The 25,167-nt window shown below is 28.2% G+C and overlaps 2 protein-coding genes across 2 annotated transcripts; both read right to left on the minus strand.

Moving 5' to 3' along the window:
* Window positions 1-7,855: 7,855 nt before the first annotated feature.
* LOC17895348 (putative FBD-associated F-box protein At1g55030) lies at window positions 7,856-9,394 on the minus strand. Its single transcript, XM_006301829.2, has 3 exons — window positions 9,384-9,394; window positions 9,247-9,276; window positions 7,856-9,134 (listed from the first exon to the last, which is right to left on the minus strand). The coding sequence occupies exons 1-3, from the start codon at window positions 9,392-9,394 to the stop codon at window positions 7,856-7,858; spliced, it is 1,320 nt and encodes a 439-aa protein (XP_006301891.2).
* Window positions 9,395-10,197: 803 nt separating this feature from the next.
* LOC17894417 (linoleate 9S-lipoxygenase 1) lies at window positions 10,198-14,757 on the minus strand. The gene is made up of 8 exons (XM_006300332.2): window positions 14,488-14,757; window positions 12,998-13,287; window positions 12,337-12,910; window positions 12,168-12,253; window positions 11,977-12,084; window positions 11,595-11,896; window positions 11,245-11,511; window positions 10,198-11,170 (listed from the first exon to the last, which is right to left on the minus strand). Exons 1-8 carry the CDS (start codon window positions 14,684-14,686, stop codon window positions 10,417-10,419), a joined length of 2,580 nt encoding a protein of 859 aa, XP_006300394.1. The 5' UTR covers window positions 14,687-14,757; the 3' UTR covers window positions 10,198-10,416.
* Between the last annotated feature and the right edge of the window lie 10,410 nt (window positions 14,758-25,167).

Below are 25,167 nucleotides of genomic sequence, written 5' to 3' on the forward strand. Positions count from 1 at the left end.
AATACATGAGTACGAGTAGGACAAGAAACAGCAGTAGCACCCTCAATGGACGAAGTAGAGATAGGTTCACACTGTAAAAAAAAATTAAGGTACTTTAAAAAAAAAATGGTACAAGATTGTAACAGACAGAAAGAGTTCACTACACTCACTAAAGTTTGTAATGATTTATAAGCAAAATTTAGCAAAAAGGGTTGTTAAGTAGAAAATTACCTCAGTATTAGAAGGACAAGAAACAGCAGTACCAACCGCAGTTATCTGATTAGTTATAGATTCACATTGTTAAAGGAAAATTCAGTTACTTTTCAAAATATGTTACAAGAGTATAAAAGAAAGAGATCAATAAAATATACCTGCTCAACTATGACACGGTTATCCTCTACAGTAACACATAGATGAATACGCTGTGTTTGTGCAAATTTGAGCATAAAAGCTGCCAGTTGCCTATCATTTCTAATAAAAATTGGATGACTACCTAGTGTAGTCATAGAAGGCAACTGGAAACTAAGCTTTAGAAAGTGTTTCTGATTATCAATTGCAAAATCTTCATAAAGAATTTTGACCAAATCACTAAAACTAGTTCCCTCATCAATGCTAATCAGAGAAACTCCCCTCTCATCATCAATTTCAGATTCCCGTTTAATATTATGGTTCAACTTCCATAATCCACAAACTGAATACAGTTCAAGCATCTCTAATAAGTCCTGCGAAAACAAAGCAATGTCACAATGAAAATATGGTCAGTAAATGAATTATAAGGATTTTAAATGGATTTTAAAAGGTATAAGAATAGAAACAACAATGAAAAAATCCTTCAAAATTCAACAACAGATAACAACAAGTACATCGAAGAAGAACAAATTGGTTGAAAAAGTGATGAGATCGACCTAATCAAGTAGTGATGAGATCGATCTAATTAAAAAGTGATGAGATCTGGGAAACGAACCAGGAAATATGTAGTTAAGAGACGAAGGCGATGGAGAGAAGAGACGAAGGCGATGGAGAGAAGAGACAAAGGCGATGGAGAGAAGAGACGAAGGCGATGCCGAGAAGAGACGACGGCGATGCCGAGAAGAGACGACGGCGATGCCGAGAAGAGACGACGGCGATGCCGAGAAGAGACGACGGCGATGCCGAGAAGAGACGATGGCGAAAAGAGAAGATGTGCGACGAAACGGTGAAACGGCGAAGAAAGGAGAAGAGAAAAGAGAACTGTGTTTAGGTCATTAGTAAGGAGGGTATTTCTAACAAATTCTATATTTTTAAATCAAAAGTTTTATTTTTATAGCCTTCAAAATCTTTTATTTTATACATTAATTGTTTCATAGTTTCTAAATTTATAAGTATGATTAAATTTTAAAAATATGTTAGATTTGTATCATACTTTCTATAAATATTTATAACAAGTTCTTAAATGATCCTTTCTTTGATTTTTATGCCATATAACAACATAAAAATAGAAAAATATTAAAGATACATTATTATAATGGAATATGGTGAGGGAATGATTACTTATATGATGATAATCTAAAATAGAAAACAGAGATGAATTTTCAAAAAACAAATATTATAATAACATAAGATGTATATCATATAGTCTCTAATGTTTTTACAATTGAGCTTTCATAAAAGAATAATTTAATTGTTTTCTAAAACTCATACAACAACAAAAAAACACAAAACTATTTTAATATAATAATTGAGATAGAGAATTAGAGGGTGAGAGAATGAGGAAATGGTAACTGAGAAAATGAGTATATATAAGAAGAGAAGTGAATGGAGTTACAATTTTATAAGAAACATTATGGGAACCAATTATAATTTATTGTGTGCTGAAAAATTCAATGTAAAATATAGTTAATGCAAATTTTTATTATTTCAGTTTTTATATTAAAGTGTGAGTTTAATGTATATGACAAAATGTGTTTTGTGGTTTAATTGTTTTTCAGTTTTATATTAAATTGTGAATTAAATATAACATAATATATTTTTTTAAGTTACATGCCAAGTGAACCAATAAGAAGATATTAATTGAATATGTGTGGGTTGTGGAATAGTAAGTTAGGTTAATTAGTATAATTTTTTGGATCAAATAAAATATTTTTAATTAATATTTATAAAAAACATAATAAATAAATGCCAATTTCTGTGATATGTTTTAAATTTTTATTTATTGAAATCATACAATATAATCATACATACATATCTCTTTAATTTATTTGTTTGTTTATTGTTCAATTTTTATAGTAATTTTTATAGTATTTTTGAACGTTCATGGTACATTTTTGTAAAAATAGTGGGAAAATTTCAAAAATATCTCTGTTCAAATATCACTTTTTAAAAATACATACTTTTCAAACTATAAAAAAGTTCTAAAAGTGTTGAAATTTATTCAAATATGTGTGTAAGCTTATAAACATACACACAAATTATATAATTTCATAAAAAAACGTATAAATACCTTATAAAACAATTTAGAAACCTTTTAAAAAGCTTATAAACCCTTTTGAAAACCTTTTATTCAAATTTTTATAAACCTTGTAAAAATGATTTAAAATATTTAAAAATGTTATAAATTATTTGGATTCTCATTAGTAGTTATTATCTAGAAGTACATTATAATATAAAATTTTTATAACTTTTCATATATAAACTGGAGTATTATTGAAAATGGGTACAGTAAAAATGGTACACCAAAAAGGGTATTTGTAAAAAAGTAATACTATTAATGATAAAAATAAAAATTTACTATAATATTCAAATGTTTTATTTAAGTTTTTTCATATAAACTAACACATAACCTTAAATATTTAGTAATTAAAATCTAAATTATTTGGAATGCTCGGAATCTCTTTCCAGCGCTTACTCTATCTCAGGTATCTCGTTCTTCTAATATCAACGCTGATCTTTTAGCTCGTGCAACCAAATTGTTTGCTTCAAAAGTTTCTTTTATAAACCTTTTTCCTCCTATTTGGGCTTTTAATCGGGATATAATTTTTTGATAAATGTGTAACTGACAAAAAAAATATCTAAACTATTTTGAAGGTAACACTACAATATTGTATAGTTATTTATTTACATGTGGACCATGTATTGCACTAGAGTCAGAATCAGCGATAACAGCACAGCCGTTTATGCAATGTCTAGTTTTCATTCCTCCTATTAAAACCTCTCCCATCTGATCCACCAAATATAACGGCTCCACCTTCATTGTCGTCTGGGTTGTAATATTTTAACCACATCGAGAATATTTTCTTCTGAATCCCATCTTTTTAAGTTACAAGCCAAGTGAACAAATAAGAAGATATTAATTGAATATGTGCGGATTGTGGTATAGTATGTTAGGTTAATTAATATATTTTTTTTGGATCAAATACTTTTTTAATTAATATTTATAAAAAAACATTATAAATACATGCCAATGTCTATGATATTTTTACGTTTTTATTTTATTGAAATCATATAATATAATCATACATACATATCTCCTTAATTTATTTGCTTGTTTATTGTTCAATTTTGATAGTAATTTTTTAAAGTATTTTTGAACGTTAATGGTACATTTTTGTAAAAGTAATGGAAAATTTTCAAAAACACCTCATTTCAAATACCACTTTTTAAAAATACATACTTTTCAAACTATAAAAAAAAGTCCGTAAAAATGTTGAAATTTATCTAAACATGTGTGTAAGCTTATAAACATACACACATATTATATATCTTTCATAAAAAAACCGTATATATTCCTTATAAAAATAATTTAAAAACCTTTTAAAAAGATTATAAACCCTTTTAAAAACCTTTTAAAATTTTTGTAAACCTTATAAAAACGATTTAAAATATTTAAAAAGGTTATAAATTATTTGGATTGAATCTCTCATTAGTAGTTATTATCTAGAAGTACCTTACAAATCATATTAAAAAATTTCTAACTTTTCATATTTCAAATGGAGAATTTTTGAAAATGGATAGATAAAAAGAGTATTTTTGAAAATGGATACACCGAAAAGGGTACACGAAAAGGGTATTTGTCAAAAATTAATACTATTAATGATAAAAATGAAATTTTACAATAATATTCAAATTTTATATTTAATTTTTTCAAATAAACTAACACATACCTTAAATATGTAGTAATTAAAATCTAAATTATATGGAATGCTCGGAATCTCTTTCCGGCGCTTACTCTATCCCAGGTATCTCGTTCTTCTAATTTCAATGTTGATCTTTTAGCTCGTGGAACCAAATTGTTTGCTTCAAATGTTTCTTTTATAAACCTTTTTCCTCCTATTTGGGCTTTTAATCGGGATATAATTTTTTGATGAATGTGTAGCTAACAAAAAAAAAATCTAAACTATATTGAAAGTAAGAAATTATGTACATTTCTTATAAAGTCATAGAAAGTGCAATTCAAAAGTTTGAAAAAAAAATCCCAAAGAATGATTTTATATTTTAATCTCTTTTTATATTCCTCTTAATTTAAGTTATTTCTAGGTTTAGTTATTATTTTGTAATCTTTGTAGTACAAGATAGATAGAAAATTGAATATCAAAATTTTGTATATAGAAAATCAAGTATAAAATTTGAAGTTAATTAAAATTATAATAATCTCTATATTCTATAGTTGAATCACAAACTTAATATAATGATCATTATTCTAAATATATGTATTACAATTTTTTGGAGTTAAGAGAGAGCTAAATTTTTTTTTTGATAATTCTATAAAAAATAGTTTATTTTGTTAAAATATTACACACTTTTAAAAATAATATAATCATACATGAATATGTAAGAATATGTAAGAAATAAACAAACATTCAAAGTAAAGAATGAATATGGTTTCATTAGCTTGATTATCTTATCAATGAAATAATTTTATTATAGCCATAAATATCATTATACATTCAAAAATATAAGAAAACAATGACGATAGGAAGAAGTACATAAAAACAAAGAAGAAATAAAGTTGAAAAAAAAGTAAGATAGAATTAAACCAAATGTATATTCAAGCTCTTACAATGATATCATAATTGAATTTTAAACCCATGCAAAAAACAAAAAAAATATTTAGGATATGAGATATGCCGGAGAGGGATGTGAGAATGGTTATTTATAGGATCTAGAAGTGATGTAAAGTTACATTTCTAAAGTAACATTTAGAGGAGTTATAATTATAATTTATAGTGTGTAAACTGAAATTGAATGGAGAAAACAAATAGTCAATTCATAATTTATGTAATTTCAGTTACAATTAAGTAGTAAAATGTGTATTTAAAGTATGAATTAATGTATATGATTAAATGCGTTAAATTTTAGGTTGAATTTAATATAAATATTATATTTTAAAAAAATACCAAATGGATCAATAAGGAGAGAGTGAAACCTTACTTTTATATATACTAGTTGTTGACTCGCGCTACGCGCGGGAAGTTTATAATTATATATATATATATATATATATATATTTTCAACGCTTTAGTTTTTTATTTGCTATCATGCTTCTGTTATTCTATTTTGCATATGAGTTTTTTAAAAGTTTATATTAGTTTAGTATTTGAAATGTTTATTGTAATTTGTTTAACTGTAAATTAGGCTCAATAGTAGGTGGTACAACCTTATATTTCAGAAGCCTTCAATTCATGTAACCCTCACAATCTGTTATAAATTATCAAATTAAATTGCTCACGGTATGTATGCATTTAATAAGTTTATCTTGTATAAAAGCATCATTATAGACTGACATAGATATAATGTTTTGCATTTCTATTGGCTTTCAAATAATAGATATATTGGAGTGTGAAATTGATTTTGAAGACATATCATAACTATTTTCTCCTTAATAATAGCCTTTTTAAAGAACGTCGTTTTGTTTTACTCACCCTTGACGCCTTGTCATTGCCATCGTGTCATTTGACTAATGGTCGTTGTTTCGAGAGATGTTGAACTTGGCTAATTTCATATAATTAAGGTTGATAACTTGAATTTTTTTTGTGAGTTTATGTTGATATTTGCGTAGTATCAAAGTTTGGGTATTAAAAAACTGTCAAGATGAATGAATGAACGAATTTTCAAATAGTTTAATTTATTCATGTGCATTATTATCTTTTCAAGTTTTAATAATTTATTTTAATCACGTTTGACTACAATTCTTTCGTCATTATCTACTATGCGCTCACTGCCCTTCGACTTCTACTTTATTTTCATGTTCTATTGGCTCACATATAACGTATATTAGACTATATTGATTTTCAAAACATATTATAACTATTTCCTTTTTAATTACTATCTTTCTATACTCACATTTGGATTAAAAGCATTTGATTTAATATATTGAATATCACCTTTTTTTTCTTTCGAATCATGTTATAAACTAATATTTCACTTTTAATTTGATTTTTCATGTTTAAAATTGTATATATACAATTACATAAATGTTTTTTTATTCTACCATGAATTTAAAATTTACTTCCATTCTAAAAATCAAGTTACACATTTAAAAGTTGAATTATATGTTATAATTATAATATTGCTTTTCTTATTTTAACATCTCATTTATTTTATATAATTTATTTTTTATTTTTATTTTTTTGGTCCAACATAATTTATTTTTTATTTATCTAAATTTTTTATTAGTTATAAGCAACATAAATGTGGATTAAACATATATATAATTAATTTTAATGTAAAATTTAAAATGTTGCTTAGATGAATGATTATGTGGCATCATGAGAAGAGAGAAAAGCTAACTTTATATATATAGAAGATGACTAGCATTAGTTTTCTTAGATGTTTTAATTACCACGATGGCATAACTTCATTTCTAAAATATAATAGAGTGTTCCGTTTGGATATGGTAAGCACAATATTAATAGGTTTATTATGATATATATTAGATTAGGACCCGCATATACTCGGGGTTATAATAATACTTTAAAACCCATAAAACACTAAAAAGAATTTTTTGAAAATAAATTTAAATTATTGAATTATATGTTTTAAGCACAGTTATTTTCTGTATAATTTCCTTTTTTAATGAATGTTAAAAATAATAACTTTTATTCTTTTCTTATTAGGATTAATATTTTATTATATTAATTTTGATATTATATTTTCTATAAGATAATAATTTAGTCCTTCTATTTTTTAAGGTTTTAATTTACAATATTTTTTATATGATTTCTTATTACACGTGTTAAAATCTTATCAAGATACTTGACAAGTGCCACGATCAATTTTTTTATTAAGATTAGTAATTTGGTATATCCATTCAGGTTTTTTATATTTTATACAAAATTATATACTTTAACCACTACTCTTTTCCTGTATAATCTCTTTCCTTTTTAATCTATGTTTTAAAATAATAATTTTAATTATTTTCTTTATAGGATTAGTAATTTATTATATTATTTTCGTTATTATATTTCTATAAGATAATAATTATAATTTTACATGACTAAAAAAACGTTTATATCACAAAAAAAAAAAATAAAGTTTGCCACGCGCCTTTTAATGTCTGAACCTATGAAATAATAATATAATCTATTATTTTTAAGATTAGTAATTTATTATATTATTTTCGTTATTATTTTCTATAAGATAAGAATTATAATTTTTCATGACCAAAAAAAAAGTTTATATCAAAAATTTAATATAATTTGTTTGGGACACTCCTTTTAATGTCTTAACCGATGAGGATAATAATATATATTAACTTTAACTTTAACAAAATATCAAATCCCAACATTTTTTCAAAAAAAACAAAAGAAATCCCAAGAAACTGGCAGAAGTAAAAAGCATGTATAGTAAACGTTACCTATCATAAAACCAAAAAAATGTGACTCTCCTAATATTATATCTCTCATAAGAACTGAATCTTGCATGATGAATTAGTACTCCTAACAAGACTTATCAAATCATTCACCACCTCAAGCCTCTCTTGATCACTGATGCCTGTTGAGGAGAAAGTAACTGTCTTCAAACAATCCGTATGCTTTAGAATGTATTTAGCCACTTCTCTATCTGTTTCTTGTTTCCAATATTTGTAACCTTTCCATATAAATGTCTCAAGATGAGACAACAAACATTGAGGAACATTCTCTGGTTGCTTCCATTCTCCAATATCTTCATCATCATTGTACATCCCACCAAGGAGCTTGAGGACTTGCAACTTAGGAGAACTATGGAGCAAGAAGGAGAGTACATACCACCATGCTTTTTTGAATGTAGATAGCTCCAAATATACCAAATGCTTGAAGATGATACCAATAGGAAACTTAAACTGCAAGGGTGATACGGCTATTGAAAGGCGTTTGACAGAAGAGAGAACTATCATAAGCTTCTCGTCGGTTATCTCAAGAGCATTAGTAATGTTTACTTCCATCAGCTCTGGTAAGTTCATCATCATAGAAGACTCAAATGCATTAGTCCCTTCGATCTTCAAGAATTTCAAAGAAGGAGTATTTATCATATAGCGACATTGACGTTTCCCACCATCTCCATTATGAATTGTTAGTCTTTGTAAAGATGGCACTACAATTTTGAAAGTCCTCACGTTGATACTTGATTTTGTACGGACTACCAAATCTTGAAGGTTAGGACAGCCTGATAAAAGGTTAAGAATAGAATCCTCGTCTTTGAAGTCCACACGATGAAGGTGTAGTGTTCTAAGGGACCTCATAGAAACCAAAGAAGGGACATCCACAACAAGACGAAGCATGAGTTTCAAAGTCTCTAGTGTTTCACATGCATACAAGATTCTTGGAAGCTTAAACAAACCTCTGTTTGAGTGAACTTTGAGTACACACTCACGGACATTGCGGGTTAATGCAAGTCCTATCAAGATTCCAAAATCCATTGTATTAGTACGTTCATCTAAACGAACTATGAGATGAAATCTTTGTAGAACAGGAGCCTTATGTGAAAGCAAAGACATGCTAATACTCTCGAGGTCAAGCTTGCGATCTAAAGCATCAAACTTGAGTTCATGCATCAGTTTCCAATGAGACCGCCATTGTTTGGACAAAACACTTGTGGTTATCGCAATTTTTGTAGGAACTAAGCATAGTATCTTCTGAATCAAAGCTTCAGGCAACTCGCTAATCCTGTCCACGTTATTCGTACTTGCACTACTCTTTTTCCTATCAAAACCCAAAAAATAAACAAACAGCAAAAAATATGAGTTAGTACGTTTTTGAGTTTTGAAACTTGTTAGCTAAGAAACAAAACCCTAAAACATAGAAAGAAACTAACCTTCGTTTCATTGAAGAATCCTTTGTCTTGCTGTTCAAACCAAAAACGAAACAACAATGTAAATATATAAGTTGGTTTTTGAGTTTGGAAACTTGTTAGCTAAGAAACAAAACCCTAAAACATACAAAGAAACTAACCTTGGTTTCATTGGAGAATGCTTTGTGTTGCTGCTAAAACCTTACGTTTAAGACTCCCAAACTCAGACGGCGAAGAATGAAGAGTTATACGGCGGCACACGTAGGGCTCGACGTTAACATGTGTTGTTTTTATATTAGTGTTAATTTGGTTCGGTTTGGTTTGAATTTGGTTCGGTTTATTCGGTTTTTAGAAATTCTGGTTTATGAATTATAGTATCCTTCTTGTACCCAATTCATGTATTGAAACTACATAAAGTATAGAATTGGTGATTTGTTACGGTTTAATTAGTCTTTCTGTTTAGATTCGAATTTTTACAATTTCAATTACTCTAGTTTGTACAAACCGGACAAAAATGTGAATTTTGATTACGTCGGTTTGTACAAGTTTGGACTTTTTCCATTTCTCTTATCAACCAGTCATATTCTGCCAAATCCCAATTGCATTACTCCGGTTTGTACGAACCACATTCTCATTCTTCACTAATCACTAGCATTGTTTACTTTAATTACGCATAAAACATTTTGTATTCAAAGTAGAATTTTAAGAGATTTGTGTAGAACTTATAAATCCACTGTTATTCAAACATGAATTTTAAAAAATCTTATGAAATGCTTAACTAATGATTTCAAAATCCAACTTAAAATTCACTGTTATTGAAAACAATTTGTGGATTTGGCTTTTAATGATTTCGAAGGATTTTAGAGGATTTGGGAGGATTTCCTTAGTTAAAAATACAGAAATCCAAATCCCATGGTTTTTGGTGAGATTTGAAAAGATTTTACAAAAGTCATATGAACCCTAAAATCATCAAAATCATTTAAAAACTCAATAAAACTCAAATCTCTTAAAATTCCATTTTTGAATACACCCCTCTTTAATTACCACATGTTTATCTCATAGATATGTCATATGAGATAAGCACTTTTATTCTGATATATATAGGTCACACCAATTAATAACAAGAATAAACGATTAAACGTGTAGAACAAGTAAACAAAGGTATAACACAACATGACTGTGATGAGACCTGTTTTATATGGAGACACTGTTTGGTATTCCTCTACCAGTAACTCCCCCTTCACTGGTCGGAAACAATAAAGTGTAAGGCATCTTAACTAGACCTGTTCTGTTCTTGAGACTCTTATCATCGTTCCTCTCATCAATGTTCTTCTCAATCTCTTTCACTTTCTCACCAAACTTCTCAAACGCATCCAAAGCCTCTTTCTCAGCTGCCCATTCTTTAGAATCTCTCTGTCCCAAATACACTTCATCGCTCGAATGAGTAGATAGAATCTCAATCAAAGATATCCCAAGAAGTGTTTGAAGCTGAGCTGTTATTGTCTTTAAAAACACTTTGTCAGGGTTCTTCTCAAGTTCTTCAAACTCTGGAGTGTTTTGTTTTGGTATGAACTGTCGGCTTATGGTTGGTCGGTTTGGGAGGTATCCTGCTATTGGATACTGTCCGAAGTTAACTGCAGCATGAAGAGCAGAAGCCACCCATATGATTATGGTGCAAGACTCGATAAGCTCTTCGCGGTTTTGCATTTTAGGCCACCATGGTTCTGAATTCTTGTCTCCATGACCTTCCTCTCGCACCTCCTTCCACCAAGCTTGGAGCTCAGTGTCGTTTTGGATATCCTCATCTTTCTTGTAGTACACGTTAATGTAGTCTCTGACCCATGATTCTATAGCATACCAAACCTCAAGCCCATCAACTGCATAAGGATAGTCTTTTATCCTTAGACGTAATCCATGTGGTGCTTCTGGATCCTCAACTGCCATACCTCTGCAATTCAAAAGCCATAAAAACATTCAGTTTCTGTGGTCAGAATGTTACAAGGTTATGTAAATATGCATTACCTCTTTTTTAGTTCTGCAGGCAAAGCTTGATCAGGGAAGGTCCAGTGGTGTTTGTAGATGAAAGATGACATCTCCATTGCATATTTAGAAGGGAACACAGTGATCTCAAAGATACCTCCACCATTGATCAAGATTTGCCTTGCAAGCGCGTTAATGTTCATCGTATCACGGAAGTGAGGTTCAAGAAGCTTAAAAACCGGGTGGAGAACACTTAGCTGTCGGTTCGTGGCAATCACAAAAGGTTCAATCGATGCGTGTGTTTGCGTCCTGCAAATAACCAAAAACATTAACCTCAAATCATGTAGATAGAATTCGTTTACCCGCAAGTTAAACCATTTTGTATCCATTACCAGTGGCTAATAAGCTGATGATTTCCAGAGTCATTTACGCCAACGAAAGCCTTTGCCAATTGCCACAGCGAGTCGTAGACCCCTTCACCAGGCGTATATACTTCACTTACTGCTCCAAATTTGTCTCCATCAGGATGAGGCAAGCTCAGCTCTATCACCAATGGCTTCAAGGTCCCATCATCTTTCAGAAACAGAACTGTCCTAGACGCGTAAGTCTTGGTCGTGGTAGTGTTTATACGTCCCAAGTATGGCATCAGTGTGTCATGATGGTCTAATATGAACAACCTCTCCTTCTCCAGAGCCTGAAACAGCAAAAGAAGATTAGTTTCACTTTCACTTTCACATTGACAGATCACCACTTTATATGATTTTAGTATTTTACCTCTTCAACAGTGAGCCCATCTAAGTTATGTTCTATGTGGCTTTTGGTGATTGTACTATTCTGGTTACCATATAATTCACTCTCAAGCTTGCTCTTTGGAGGGAACTCCTGCAAGTTAACATACCATAACCCTATAAGACAACAGAACAACATAAGAGAAACTTCGTTATCGAGTGAGTTAATGGATTCACCTGAAGAAGTTGAATAACAACAGGGTTTAGCCCAGCCAACATTTCTCTAGCAAATTCCTCATCAGTTCTCCATGCAGTTTTGTCCTCTAGAAAAGATAAAAAATCAAACTTAGTTACATCGAAAAAGCCGATATTTAGATATCATCACAGGAAGGAGAAATGTGTATACCTTTGATGACCTGAGGGACTGGATACTTAAGGAACTTCTGGCCATCTGTTCTGAATATCTCTCTTAACATCTCAAGCGGTATATTCTTAACGATACTATCAATCAAAGCCTGGTTTGGTAAATCGATTCCTTCTTCGTAGATCTTAAGAACATCTTCGAAAGAATCAAACTCCTTAGGAGTATCATCAAACACAGCCTCAAGTGCAGGCTGAATAAACTGAGCAATAGCTTTCAGAGCATAAGCAAGGAAATCAGACATCTTCAAGTGTCCAAATCTCTCATCTCGCGGAACATATATATCTAAGCTTGATGTAACCGGTAACCTGCTCTCGGTTTTAGGATCTTCTTTAGTCGGTTTCCGCCCGGTTCTTCCTCTTCTTGGGTAAGGATACTCCTGTGTCCCTCCAAGTACAGGCCGCGGGTTATTTGGCGGTACACCTAAGTCATTGTAGTAAGCATAGTCATATACTCTGTCCCATTCCTTCAACTCTCCTTCACCTGTTCCTCTCAAATCCAGTAGCTCTTCTTCTCTATACTTAAGCAGCGTTGCAGGTGTTTCGTGTGGAAGATAAGTCTGAAAAAACAGAAGTAAAACATTATAAAGAAAACATTTTAAGACTAATACTAGTCAAGAAAAGAAACCGAGAAGGCGTCTACTTACCTTGTTGGAGAAGAAAACGCGGTCTTTAGTGTAGTGTTTAGAAGGGTAAATCCAAGAATTGCAGATGTAATGGACTCTGCCATGGCCTGGAACGTCTTCAAGTGTGAGACTTTTGAGAAAGAACTCACTGAAATGGCTGTTTCTAATCAAGAAAGCTCCAGGGTAACCAAAATCGCTGTCGTAATCGAACGTGACCTTAAAGGCTGATTCGCCTGCGGTTAAAGATGTGATTGTTGTGATCCAATCCTCTAAATGAGCTGCCTTGCCTAGCTTCCCCTTAGAACCGTTTGCTGCATATAACAAAGTTGTAATGACTAATGAACCATATACAAAAGATAATTATATATTATACTATTTAAAATGATTATACAATATAATATTTTGTTAAATATATGGAATATAATCATATAAAAAGTTAATAGATTCTCTTTTGGGGAGAAGAACCCGTACTCTGTTTCCTGCTCTGTGAAAGAGTAAAACAGAGCAGTTTTAAGCTTTTAAGACAACTTAATTATTATTATTTTTTTTGCTTTTAAACATAAAACACCATATATTAGACAAAATTAATATATACATTTCACAAAACTAATAGACAAAAATGACTGAAAATTACGATTATTATTATTATTACTTTTTTTGTTAAAGATATTTGCCAAATGACCTAAATAATATAATTATTTAAAAAAAAAAAAACATTATGTAGGATATTTAAAATTAGACAGAACTCGGTTTTCTTCTGTTTATTTTTTAAAATTTCTTTTTAATATTAATAAAGAAAGTATATTATCTATATAAAAAATTGAAATAATTACCATTGGAGAGACCGGAAAGAACAAAAATAAATTCATACTATTTTATAAATTAAAAAATCTATATCTGAAAAAAAAAATCATACTATTTTATATATCTAAAAATTAAACAAAATATGAGGCAAAATATTATTATATAAATTTTTTTTTATTAAAAGGTAACTATCACTTGGTAAGACAAAAAGAGTATTTGAATTTATTCGTTTTTTTTTTTGGTCGAATGAATTTATTCGTCTTTACACAGAGAATCAATGTTTTGTTTTGGTCTTTTCAGAGAAATGAAAAAAATAAAATAAAATAAAGTTAAAAAAAAAAAGCCAAAATTATTCCCAAGCTTTCTTGTTAAAGAAGTTTCCACACATCCAAACAAACAAATTAAACAAAAATAAAAACGATATTTTTTCATACAAATTATATCACCAAAAAATTAGAAAAAATTAATTAATTTCATAGTTTCATTTTCATATACATGTATTGCCGTGTTCTCTAGTTCCACAATTCAATTCGCAATAAATGTTCAATAATAATAAAAAACAAAAAAAATATATTGGTAATCGCAAAACAGAAAATTAAAAAATAATATAATCAAAAACAGAACAAAAATGAAGAAGACAAAAAAATCAAAATTTGAAATTCGAAAAATTGAATTTGAGAGAGTTTATATTTATATTTATATTTTACCAGAGTCGGTAACATCGGAGCTGATGAGACGAAGAGTGATTTTGTTATTAAGGAACTCATGGAGACGATCGAGAAACGAAGCGTTGAAATCGTTGAAATCGAGGACGTTCTTTTTTATCAGAACCACCGTTCCTTTCACCTTCTTCGCCGTCGTCTCGTTTCCGCCGCCGGTGAACAGATCCACAAGTTCTCCGATCATCTTTTTTTTTTTTTTTATTCTCTCTCTGTTTTTGTTTTTTTAGATTTCTCTCAGTGTGGTGTGGTGTGATGTGGTGATTAGAGTTGGGTTTTGGTGGTGTATTTATAGAGGAAGTAAAGTTTATGTCGTTGTGGGCGGTTTTGTGTGTGTGTTTATTTTTTTAACTAGAAGTGGATCCGCGCTACAGCGCGGAGGAATATTCATGATTTATTCTACCGATAATAAATTATAATATATTATACTTCTTATTATTTCTACGGTAAATTATATATATGTACATGAGTTTAGATTAAACAGTAGAGAAAAAGAAGCATTTAACAACGTGATTTGATATGTAATTTTCAGTTTGATCATATTAGTAGTAGAAATAATAATATAGGTAAAAAAATTTGGTGACCAAGAAAAAAGAAATAATATTCATTTACATTCTCACAATATATGTTGTGGCGAATTAAGCTGCAAAGAATTGTGTTCAAAGAAAAAATTATTTATAAGCCGCTTTACTATGTGATTGTGAATTTTGCAAGCCAACCCGTGATTTTTTAATTAAAATAATGACATAAAAATTAATAATGATTAAGAAATAGAAATATAATTATATAAATATATATAGTTCATAAATATCGTATAAATAACTTATAAAAACTTCTTAGAAGGATATGTAATTCAGTTTGACCAATTTATTAGTATCAAAAATAATAATACAGATAAGATATTGCATTTGAAAAAATTACATAATCACAATGTATTTAATAAAATACATTTAAATAATTCCAACTAATTAGCATTATTATTAATTTTATTACTATTATTTATGTATTCATATATGCATTTTTTATATTTTATACCAAATATTTTTAAATTATGTTTTTATATATGCATTTTTATATTTTTTATATTTATAATTTTTTTTCAAAAACATTATATTTTTATTAGTTTTATATAAGAATTTCTTATACTAATTAAAAAAAATTTAAAAGATTGCGATCTTTTATATTCATAAACATATTCTCTTTATATTTTGCGTTAATATAGTTTTCTAAACTATAATAATGTAATATTAATACATATAGTACTTTCCTAAATTATATGAATTTATTATATAATTTTCGGAATAAATTTTAATTTAAAATACTTTCCAAAATTATAGGAAATTGTTGTATAATTTTCGGAGTAATGCATAATTAACATAGTTTCCTAAATTATAGGAATATATTAATGGAGGTCAACATAAAAAGGAATATATTAGTATTTCCAAAATCAGTTCAGATTTTATGGTTTATATCTATATCCGAAATTTGATCCAAATTATAAGTATCCATTTAGCAAATTTCGGGTATTTTTGCTAAATTGACCCGACCCATTTCCTATTTGTACTTCTCTTTTACTAATATAGAGATTAGATTTAATGTACTTTTAGAGAAGTTGGGTATTTTTTTTATTTATTTAGCTTATTTGATTAAGAGTAGGTATTGTTTAATTTGATTAGCTGTGGGTATTTTTTTTTTTTTGGTTCATAAGTTCATATGGTTAAGAGTAATTATTTTTTTCTCATTAATAAAAAAATTAGCTCAAAGAAGCCAATTTGGAGGATAATTATTTATATACTCGATAATGTGCGGAATGGTACGAAATTTTTGCGCCAAATAATCCGCTTTTACATACAAGTGATTAAGAGTAATTATATAAGAGAAATGCCCTCCAATAGCATTAAACCAAACTACTGTTCATATTGATCCGATGTTGTTAAACTTTTTTTTAAGAGATTATTAAATGAATTCTAGTTTTAAAAAAATTGGGGAAGTGAATAGTTTTTAACAAAACTAAACATAAACCAAAACTTGGTAAAAACGATAATTAAACGGGTTTCAAATTAAACTAAAACCATTTAGATCATTTATTTTGGTTTGGTTTGGTTTTTGAGTCGGGTTATATTTTTTTTGTTCACCTCACTTTAGCAGTTTTGGGCAATTTACTATTTTTTGAGAATTTTTGAGAAATACCCCTTTTGGTGTACCCCTTTTTAAAAATATCCCTATTTTCTATCCATTTTTAAAAATACCCCTTTTCAAATATGAAATATTATAAACTTTTATATGGTTGATACGGTACATCAAGATTATCTTTACTACCGGGTGACTAAATCCAAATGTTTATAAGGTTGTAAGAGGTTCTAAACGGCATTTATAAGGTTTTATAAGGTTTTTAAAAGGTTTACAAAGTTTTTATAAGGTTTTTAAATGATTTTTAAAAGGTTATAAAATGTATTTATGAAATATATATTTATAAATTTACACACATATAAAGATAACTTGTGTCTATAAATATAAGCTTACACATATTTTTTTATAAATTTCAAATTTTATAATGACTTTTTGATAAAATTAGAAAGAGGGGTATTTTTAAAAAGTGTTATTGTAAAAGGAGTATTTTTGAAATTCCCCCCTATTTTTTTGGTATATAATATACTCCCTCTATTTTTAAAAGATTGATCTTGTAGAGTTCTTACACTTAAGAAAAAACATTTGATGTGTAGCTATAAATGCATTATTATACAAACACATTTCTCATAACTATTAGTCGATATTATTTCACCAAATTTTTAAAATTTTCAATTAATGATTCTTGAAATTTACAAATTTTAAGCACTACTTGATAAAATTTAACAAAAAATCAATTTTTAATACATAAATAAAACTTCAAAATACCAATCTTTTTGATACATAAGGAGTATATATATAACATACAATATATAATTGGTAATCTAAATATCTAAAATATATAGTATGTTATATATTAGCTAATTCATTTAAATACTAATATATTTATGAAGATAAATACATATCATAAATTTTTTGGTTTATAATTTAAATTATATAAAACAAAAAGGTCATCCCATTTTGAATTTTGTTGTTGTTTTCTTTGGCATTACATATAGAAGAAAATTGTCCAATTTTGATTATCTTCATCTATATATGTCTTGTTATATAAATTTAAAGACTTTCTTCCTTTTGTTTCCCAATTTGTATGAAGAAGACCAAATAATGGGTAGACCCAAGACCGCGTACACATCCATTGGATTGACCAAAACCTTACGATATAAGTAAAATCCGAAAATGACACTTCTAAATGTGTAATTAAACATTTACCAAAAAAAAAACAAAGACTAAGAGAAAATTTTATAATTGAAAACAAGACTGTAAATAAAATATGGTTGAACTCATTATTCACGCAGCTGTGTTAATTAATATGTGTGTGACCATTTCACGTTGACCAATACTAATAGGGATGAGTATATTACTATATTTACAGCATCGAAAATATATATATATATATATATATATATATCAGCATCAATTTTTACGTTGGACACCAAAAAAAAGAAAATAAAATAGCATCAATCTTTACAAATTAAAGTAACAAATCAATTCTTTTTTTTTTCTTTCAAAAACGAATATATGCATTTGTCGTTTGAAATTAACCAAGAACAAAATAAACTTAATCTTAATGTGGGATAAGATTACATCACAAAGATTGACAAAGTCGCCTATGCAAATATCCGGATCCGAAAATCCGATCCAAATCCGAACCCGAAACCTAAAAAATAATACATGAATGGATTCTATATCTCTAAACCCAAAAATCAAAACCCGAACCCGAACCGAACCGAAACCCAAAGAATATTCGAATACACCCATACTATAAATATATAATAATAATTTATTAATAATATATATCTATATGTAATAATCTAATGTCAAAATTATCCAATTTTTGTATATTTTGATTGATTTAAAGTTATAAACTCTTTTTAAAATAAATTTAAGTAAAAAAATATGTAGGTTTTAAATATTTTTAGTAGTTTGGACATATTTGGATACTCAAATTTTGAACTTTGAGAATTTCGGATAATCCGAACCTAAACCCGAAATAATCGATCCGAACATAAAATCTAGAAATACCCGAACGGGTTCTATATCTCTAAACCCGAAAACCCGAACGCCCAGGCCTAGTTTAAACTATCGTTGTACTAGAAATAAATATATAATAAATAATTTACTATAAATATTAAAGAAAAATTATGAAACTAATAAGGCTGTAATATATAATGATATACTGATATTAGAGAACACAATAGTTTACAGAAGAAAAAGTAAACCTAAATTATTTATGTTGATTACTATCATCAAAATTCGATAAGGTCGTTTAATCCATTGTTGTACTAGCGATGAATATATATGAATATATAACAAATAATTTACTAAAAAATAGAAAAGAAAAATTATGCAAATAAGGTTATCATATAAAATAAAATGTATGATGATATATCGTTATTATATAAAATAACAGACTATTGAAAAGAAAATTAACCTAAACTTTTAACGTAAACTATTTTCATCAAGATTTGACAATATTGTGTAATCCATCGTTATCGTAATAAATATTTAATTTTTACCGTTGTAAAAAGAAATACCAATATAAAACACATGGTGTCATAACTATTTTGCTTCTCCTTTCAGCTCTTGAACCTCAAAAAAATTAACAGCTAAATCCATCCTTAATCTTCACCTAGTTAATCAACAAGTAGCGTAGGTGCAGCAAACAGTAGTCTCTTATCTTTAAATATCTTCTCCAAATGATTTTTCTTTTCTTTGAATAATCAAAGAGACCTATACATCCTCTCCTGTTTAATATCAAAACACATGGTCTCGTCTCAAGCGTTTCTCCAAATATTACATCAAATATATATAATTTTCTCTATGACTTTGATGCCTGATCAAATTGTTTTACTTACATTACCAAAAAAAAAAATTTGTTTTACTTAAATTTTATATGAAAATATAAGAGAATTTTTGAGAAATAACCCTTTTGGTGTACCCCTTTATAAAAATACTCCTCTTTTCTATTCATTTTCAAAAATACCCCTTTTCAAATATGAAAAATTATAAACTTTTATATGGTTGATAAGGTACATCAAGATCATCATTACTACTAGGAGACTAAATCCAAATATTTAGAAGGTTTTAAAAGGTTTTAAACGGCACTTATATGATTTTTATAAGGTTTTTAAAAGGTTTACACAGTCTTTATAAGCTTTATATATGATTTTTAAAAGGTATTTATACGGTACTTATGAAATATATATATATATATATATATATATTTACACACATGTAAAGATAATTTTTGTCTATAAATATAAGTTTATACATATTTTTTTGATAAATTTTAAATTTTGTTGTGACTTTTTGATAAAATTAGAAAGAAGGGTATTTTAAAAAAGTGGTATTGCAAAAAGAGTATTTTTGAAATTCTCCCAAAATATAAATATTTTTTCTAAATTAAAATTTTGGTTGGAAGTAACTTTTATAAGTTACAACAATTGGCTATCCCAAAATCGACACGTGAAATTAACGTGTAATTAAAACACGTGGAGTTAACGTTTTGTTTTGTCTGTGTGCAATACCAAATCGTTGTCGTGGAGCTTAGTTGGCTTGACTTGGAAAGGTTTTGGTCTCTGGTCAAATTGACCTGTTCAATGAAACGTCAGAACTATATTGAAAAATTGTTATACATATTTACATATATAAACTTTTTTTTGGTTTTAATTTATATAAACCTTATTTATTAATAAACTCTCGTACTTAGCTAATGATTATAAATTTCATAATGATAGAATTGAGCATGTGAGTGTTTAGTGTTTGATTGGATGACTGATGATTGTTTATTAAAAAAATTATTAGGATAATGTATTATATATAGAAACTAGGTTAGCTTAAATTAATGGTAAGGGGAATTTCAAAAATACTTATTTTCAAATATTTTCAAAAATATTTTTTTTAAACTTTATCAGAAAAACTATTAAAAATATTGAAATTTATCTATGTATGTAAACTTATAAATATACACACAAAATAGTTTTATATATGTATAAAATTATATATATCTTTCATATATACCGTATAAATACCTTATAAAGTTATTTAATAACCTGTTAAAATTTGTAAACCCTTTTAAAAACTTTTAAAATTTTGTAAAAAATATTTAAAATCTTCTAAAACGTTAGACATTATTTGGATCGAATTTCCTAATAGTAGTTATTATATAGAAAGTGTCTTATAAACGATATAAAACTTTATAATTTTCATATTTAAACATAAATATTTTAAAAATGGATTGATAAAATTGTTATTTTTGAAAAGTGGTACACCAAAAAGGTATTTCTCAAACATTCTCATTAATCAAATGATTTATTAATTTAAATTTTTGATTATTTCTGTTTTTTTAATTAAAAAAAACTTGAATTCGTAAATAGTTATTCAAATATAATTTTACTTGATACAATTGCGCAAGAGTATAATTAAGTGAGAGGTAAATTAATAGTTACGAAAATCGTGAAAGTAAAATCTTTTGGTTAAATGCAAATATTCTAATATTGTTTATATTTTCTTTATGCACGTAATATTTTGATTTAATCAAATGGAAAAACATATTATGTCAAATCGTGACAATGTGATGATGATGTCTTATATATAAGGTCATAGCTAGTCACGTACGTACATTCACAATCACAACTGTCGTTGGCGGATAAAGGAAGTTGTATTATATAATGAATGATAATGAAATCTATGGAAATATTTTTGGCAATATTGTTTACGTAACGACCTAATTTACAACCTATTTGTGGTGCATATAAACCCTACCATTGTCACCATTACGCGAGTAACGCGACTATGCTATGAATGTTGCTATCAGTAAAAATGAAAAAGTTTGGTTTTAATTGGTAAAAATTTGTGGATTTGAATCTTTGGTAAAAAAAATTAAACAAAGAGAAAATCCTTTCTTTCTTTTTTAAAACCAAGTAGTTTTAATCTAGGAAAAAAGATAGTTGGCTAGCATGGTCACACATGCCAAGTATCATATTGTATATTCAACTACACGAACTAGATGTATTGTATGGTCACATGCATCAACTATATAACGTCATGTAGTCAACACCATAAACATAAAATTCTGGTACACCGGTCAACTGACTCTGGCGTTGACCGGTTTTGACCAAAAAAAAAATTCCAAATTTTTTTATATAATTATAGTTTTTAGTTTTTTAACAATAAAATAAAATTATATAAAGTTTGGAAATTTTTTTTGGTAAAAAACGGTCAATGCCGCAGTCAACACCGGTCAATGCCAGAGTCAGTTGACCGGTGTACCAGAATTTTATGTCTATGGTGTTGACTACATGACGTTGTATACTTGATGCATGTGGCCATGCAATACATCTAGTTTGTGTAGCTGAATATACAATATGATACTTGGCATGTGTGACCATGCATTCCTCTATAGTTGGTGTAGGCAGCCATCTTTTTTCCTTTAATCTATTAGTTTCCACTCGAGAGAATTAGTTGTCTTGTTAGTCTAGGCTAGATATCGATTCTCCTCAAATATAAAATTACTAAACATTTCTATTTGATCAGGAGCTTTTTGTTAGTCTAGGCGAGAAATCGATTCTCTAACATAAAAACACTATATTCCGTTTGATTACGAGCTTTCACCCGGTTTTCACCGGATCTTAGGAGAATTACAGGTTTAAGACTCCAAACCTTCTAATTAAAAAAAAAGAATCTTTTTTGGAAATCACATTTACAAGAGTTGAGATTAACCAAAATTACATCAAGTTGCGGTAACGATTGCGCTTACATCTTGCATTGATTAATGACTATGTTCTAAATTTCTTCGTAGATGACTTTGAAGACCGTGGTAGCTAGGATTGAGACTTGGTTGTGAACTACAATATTGTTCTTTTGCTCCTATACTAAGCAGTTTGATTAGGGAATGTAATTAAAGGTTAATACATATAGTAACATTATACGACTATGTACAAAAACTAACTTTGAATATATTCCTTGATCAAACTGGCTAATTAATTTAATCTTATGTAAAATGAAAAATACTAACTATAGTAATTGATTGATCCATGTGATGTGTGTGTTAAAAGTATACATTCATAACTATCGTTGGTGCTCCAGCTCAAGATTTCAAATGGAGAAAAGAGAGTATGTATCAAAAAGATAACTTTGAATACATTAATTACATTAAATCTGTATAGGTAAGCACGTTTTATGTAATTAACATAGCAATTCTTGAAAGCTTTTTCCCGCACCATATGTATCTTTCCGAATCTGTTAAATCACATAATAATTTCGGATTATAATCATATATCTTTTCAAAAGCTTTTATAAAAATACACATAAATAATATATGATTTTATGTTAAATTATAATAATGTATGACATTGATATATTGTGTTATATTTTTTAAAAATGTTAGATTAGATAACAATATTAATAATATTAGCTCACTATACAAGAAAACATAGCTATTTCGCACCACTATTTCCAACAAAATATCGACAACATTCCGACAATCTTCTAATGGCAAATAAAGGCATCGTGTCAGAAATTTGTTAAAAACTTGGTTTTTTATCAACGAACACGTATCGTCGGAAATTTGTCACAAAAATTCGTAAAATTTCGTCAGAAAAACACGTGTTATGGTCAACAGTTTATAGAAAATTTCTGATACAATGTGTGACAAAAATGGTGGTCGAAAATAGCTTTTCCGACGATTTTCTGACTATAATGATAGTCAAAATAACAATTTATTTTTTGTAGATAAAGGTAGTAGCTACCATCAATAACATTTATTGTAATGGTAGCTACTTAATTGTATTTTCTTTTGTTTCCATAGAACCTACCCGAGTTCAACCGTTTGTCATGGTCGTGGCATCATATCCGATCCACGTAAGGAGTCATTAAACTATATAAAGCAACAAGAGAAACCATATAAATAAACATCATTAACTAAACCTAACATATATTAGTATCTTAATCGATACAAAAGTTGTGGCACGAAAGAAAAGCCCATGCATGCATATTAAATATTGTATATCTCATAAGATCTTTAGTTAGTCGCAACCATATTTTGATTCATCTAGTTGCTATTGTGTTATATATATTAATGGAATTCCAATGACTTTGATTTGATATGTCATTCTCTTGTTTTTATTATTTATAAGGTTACGTGTATTTTGTAAAAAAACAATTTCTAAATCAAATTGGTGATCATAATTGATGATACTATAAACTCGAAACCGCCCATGTTGCATTATTTTGAAAAATAACGCATATCTAAATAATCGAAGCTGTTCGTTTGGTCGCCGCAGATACCTACGGCTGCTGCTAATGCAGGTTTTGTTGTTCGTTTGGTCGCCGCAAGTTGGCATAGCGGCGAACGCAACGTCGATTTGATTCAGCGATCAAAAGCGTTGCGTCTGTCGCACCGCCGCAGCCTTCTGCGGTGACCAAACGAACACGCTCAATATCTTTTCTATATATGGTCTCATACTCTCATGTCTTGTAATATCTTGTAATCATCGAGAATTATCATAGGCATTTACTATACTGTCTTATCCAAATCTTAAAGATGATACGTATATATTCACCCAACCATACGGAAGCTAAACAAATAAAGGGGTCCAAATCTTCCAACAACTCTGATGAAATGTATAACGAATTTAATTAAAAGTTACCAACAAAATATTGGGTAGGACAGTGGCTGGTGACAGGAAGAAACATTTATTGAACCCTAAATCATTTTCTCTCGAAAACCTACGAAACCATAAAGCTTCCCTCCTGTTTGGTAACAAACAGAAAGATAATGATACGATTAGCAAAAAACACATGTGTTCAGGGGCGGACCCACAGCCAAGATGGTGGGGACAGCTGCCACCAAAAAAAAAAAAAAAAAAAAAAAATTAAAAAATTATTAAATATTATTAAAAAACAAAATCTGCCCCCACCAAAAAAACTACTTTTTTTTTTTTTTTTTGGGAAAGCCCATTAACCTTATTAATATATATTAATATATAAGTTAAAAACTTACTAATCTATACCTAATTTTTTGTTATTTTCTTCTTCTTTAGTCCTTTGTTTTCTTTATGTGACAACAAATCAACAACTATCAATTTGTGAGTTTATTTTCCTGATTTTTTTTACAATCGTTTCTATTATATAAGCATTATTTTTTAGTCAGTTAATTTTATTTAATCAGTTCAAGCTTATAACTATGTTTCCTGGAAAACATTATATAGGTTTTTATGTTATACATGACTATATTAGTTTTTGCAGTGATAATTGTTTATATGTTTATTCTATGGTTAAGCTTTTATGGAAGTTTGTTACATAATTTATAAATTTTAAATTAATAAATTTTAAAATATAAGTCTATAAATTCAAAATTTTCTAAATTTTTACTTAATAACATGTTTTTTTTGTTTTTAGTTATTTGAATATGTCACAAATGAAAATGTGGTAAAAAGGTTTCAATTGTTAAATGAGCGTCTGAGTGGTTTTGTAAGATGTTTTAAAGTTTTTACATGACAATTTTATGTCTTTTATAATTTAGTATTTGATAGTTTTTTT

The sequence above is a fragment of the Capsella rubella genome, unplaced genomic scaffold, assembly GCF_000375325.1.
Source record: "Capsella rubella cultivar Monte Gargano unplaced genomic scaffold, Caprub1_0 scaffold_2, whole genome shotgun sequence".
In the NCBI taxonomy this organism is placed as follows: Eukaryota; Viridiplantae; Streptophyta; class Magnoliopsida; order Brassicales; family Brassicaceae; genus Capsella; species Capsella rubella.

Coding starts and splice junctions, on each gene's coding strand:
- LOC17895348 (XM_006301829.2), bottom strand. Junction 9,135..9,246: donor GATTCTTCAATGAAACGAAG/GTTAGTTTCTTT, acceptor GGGTTTTGATAG/GAAAAAGAGTAGTGCAAGTA.
- LOC17894417 (XM_006300332.2), bottom strand. CDS start 14,686: ATGATCGGAGAACTTGTGGATCTGTTCACCGGCGGCGGAAACGAGACG. Junction 13,288..14,487: donor CTCCGATGTTACCGACTCTG/GTAAAATATAAA, acceptor TGTTATATGCAG/CAAACGGTTCTAAGGGGAAG. Junction 11,171..11,244: donor CCTGCAGAACTAAAAAAGAG/GTAATGCATATT, acceptor TTTGAATTGCAG/AGGTATGGCAGTTGAGGATC.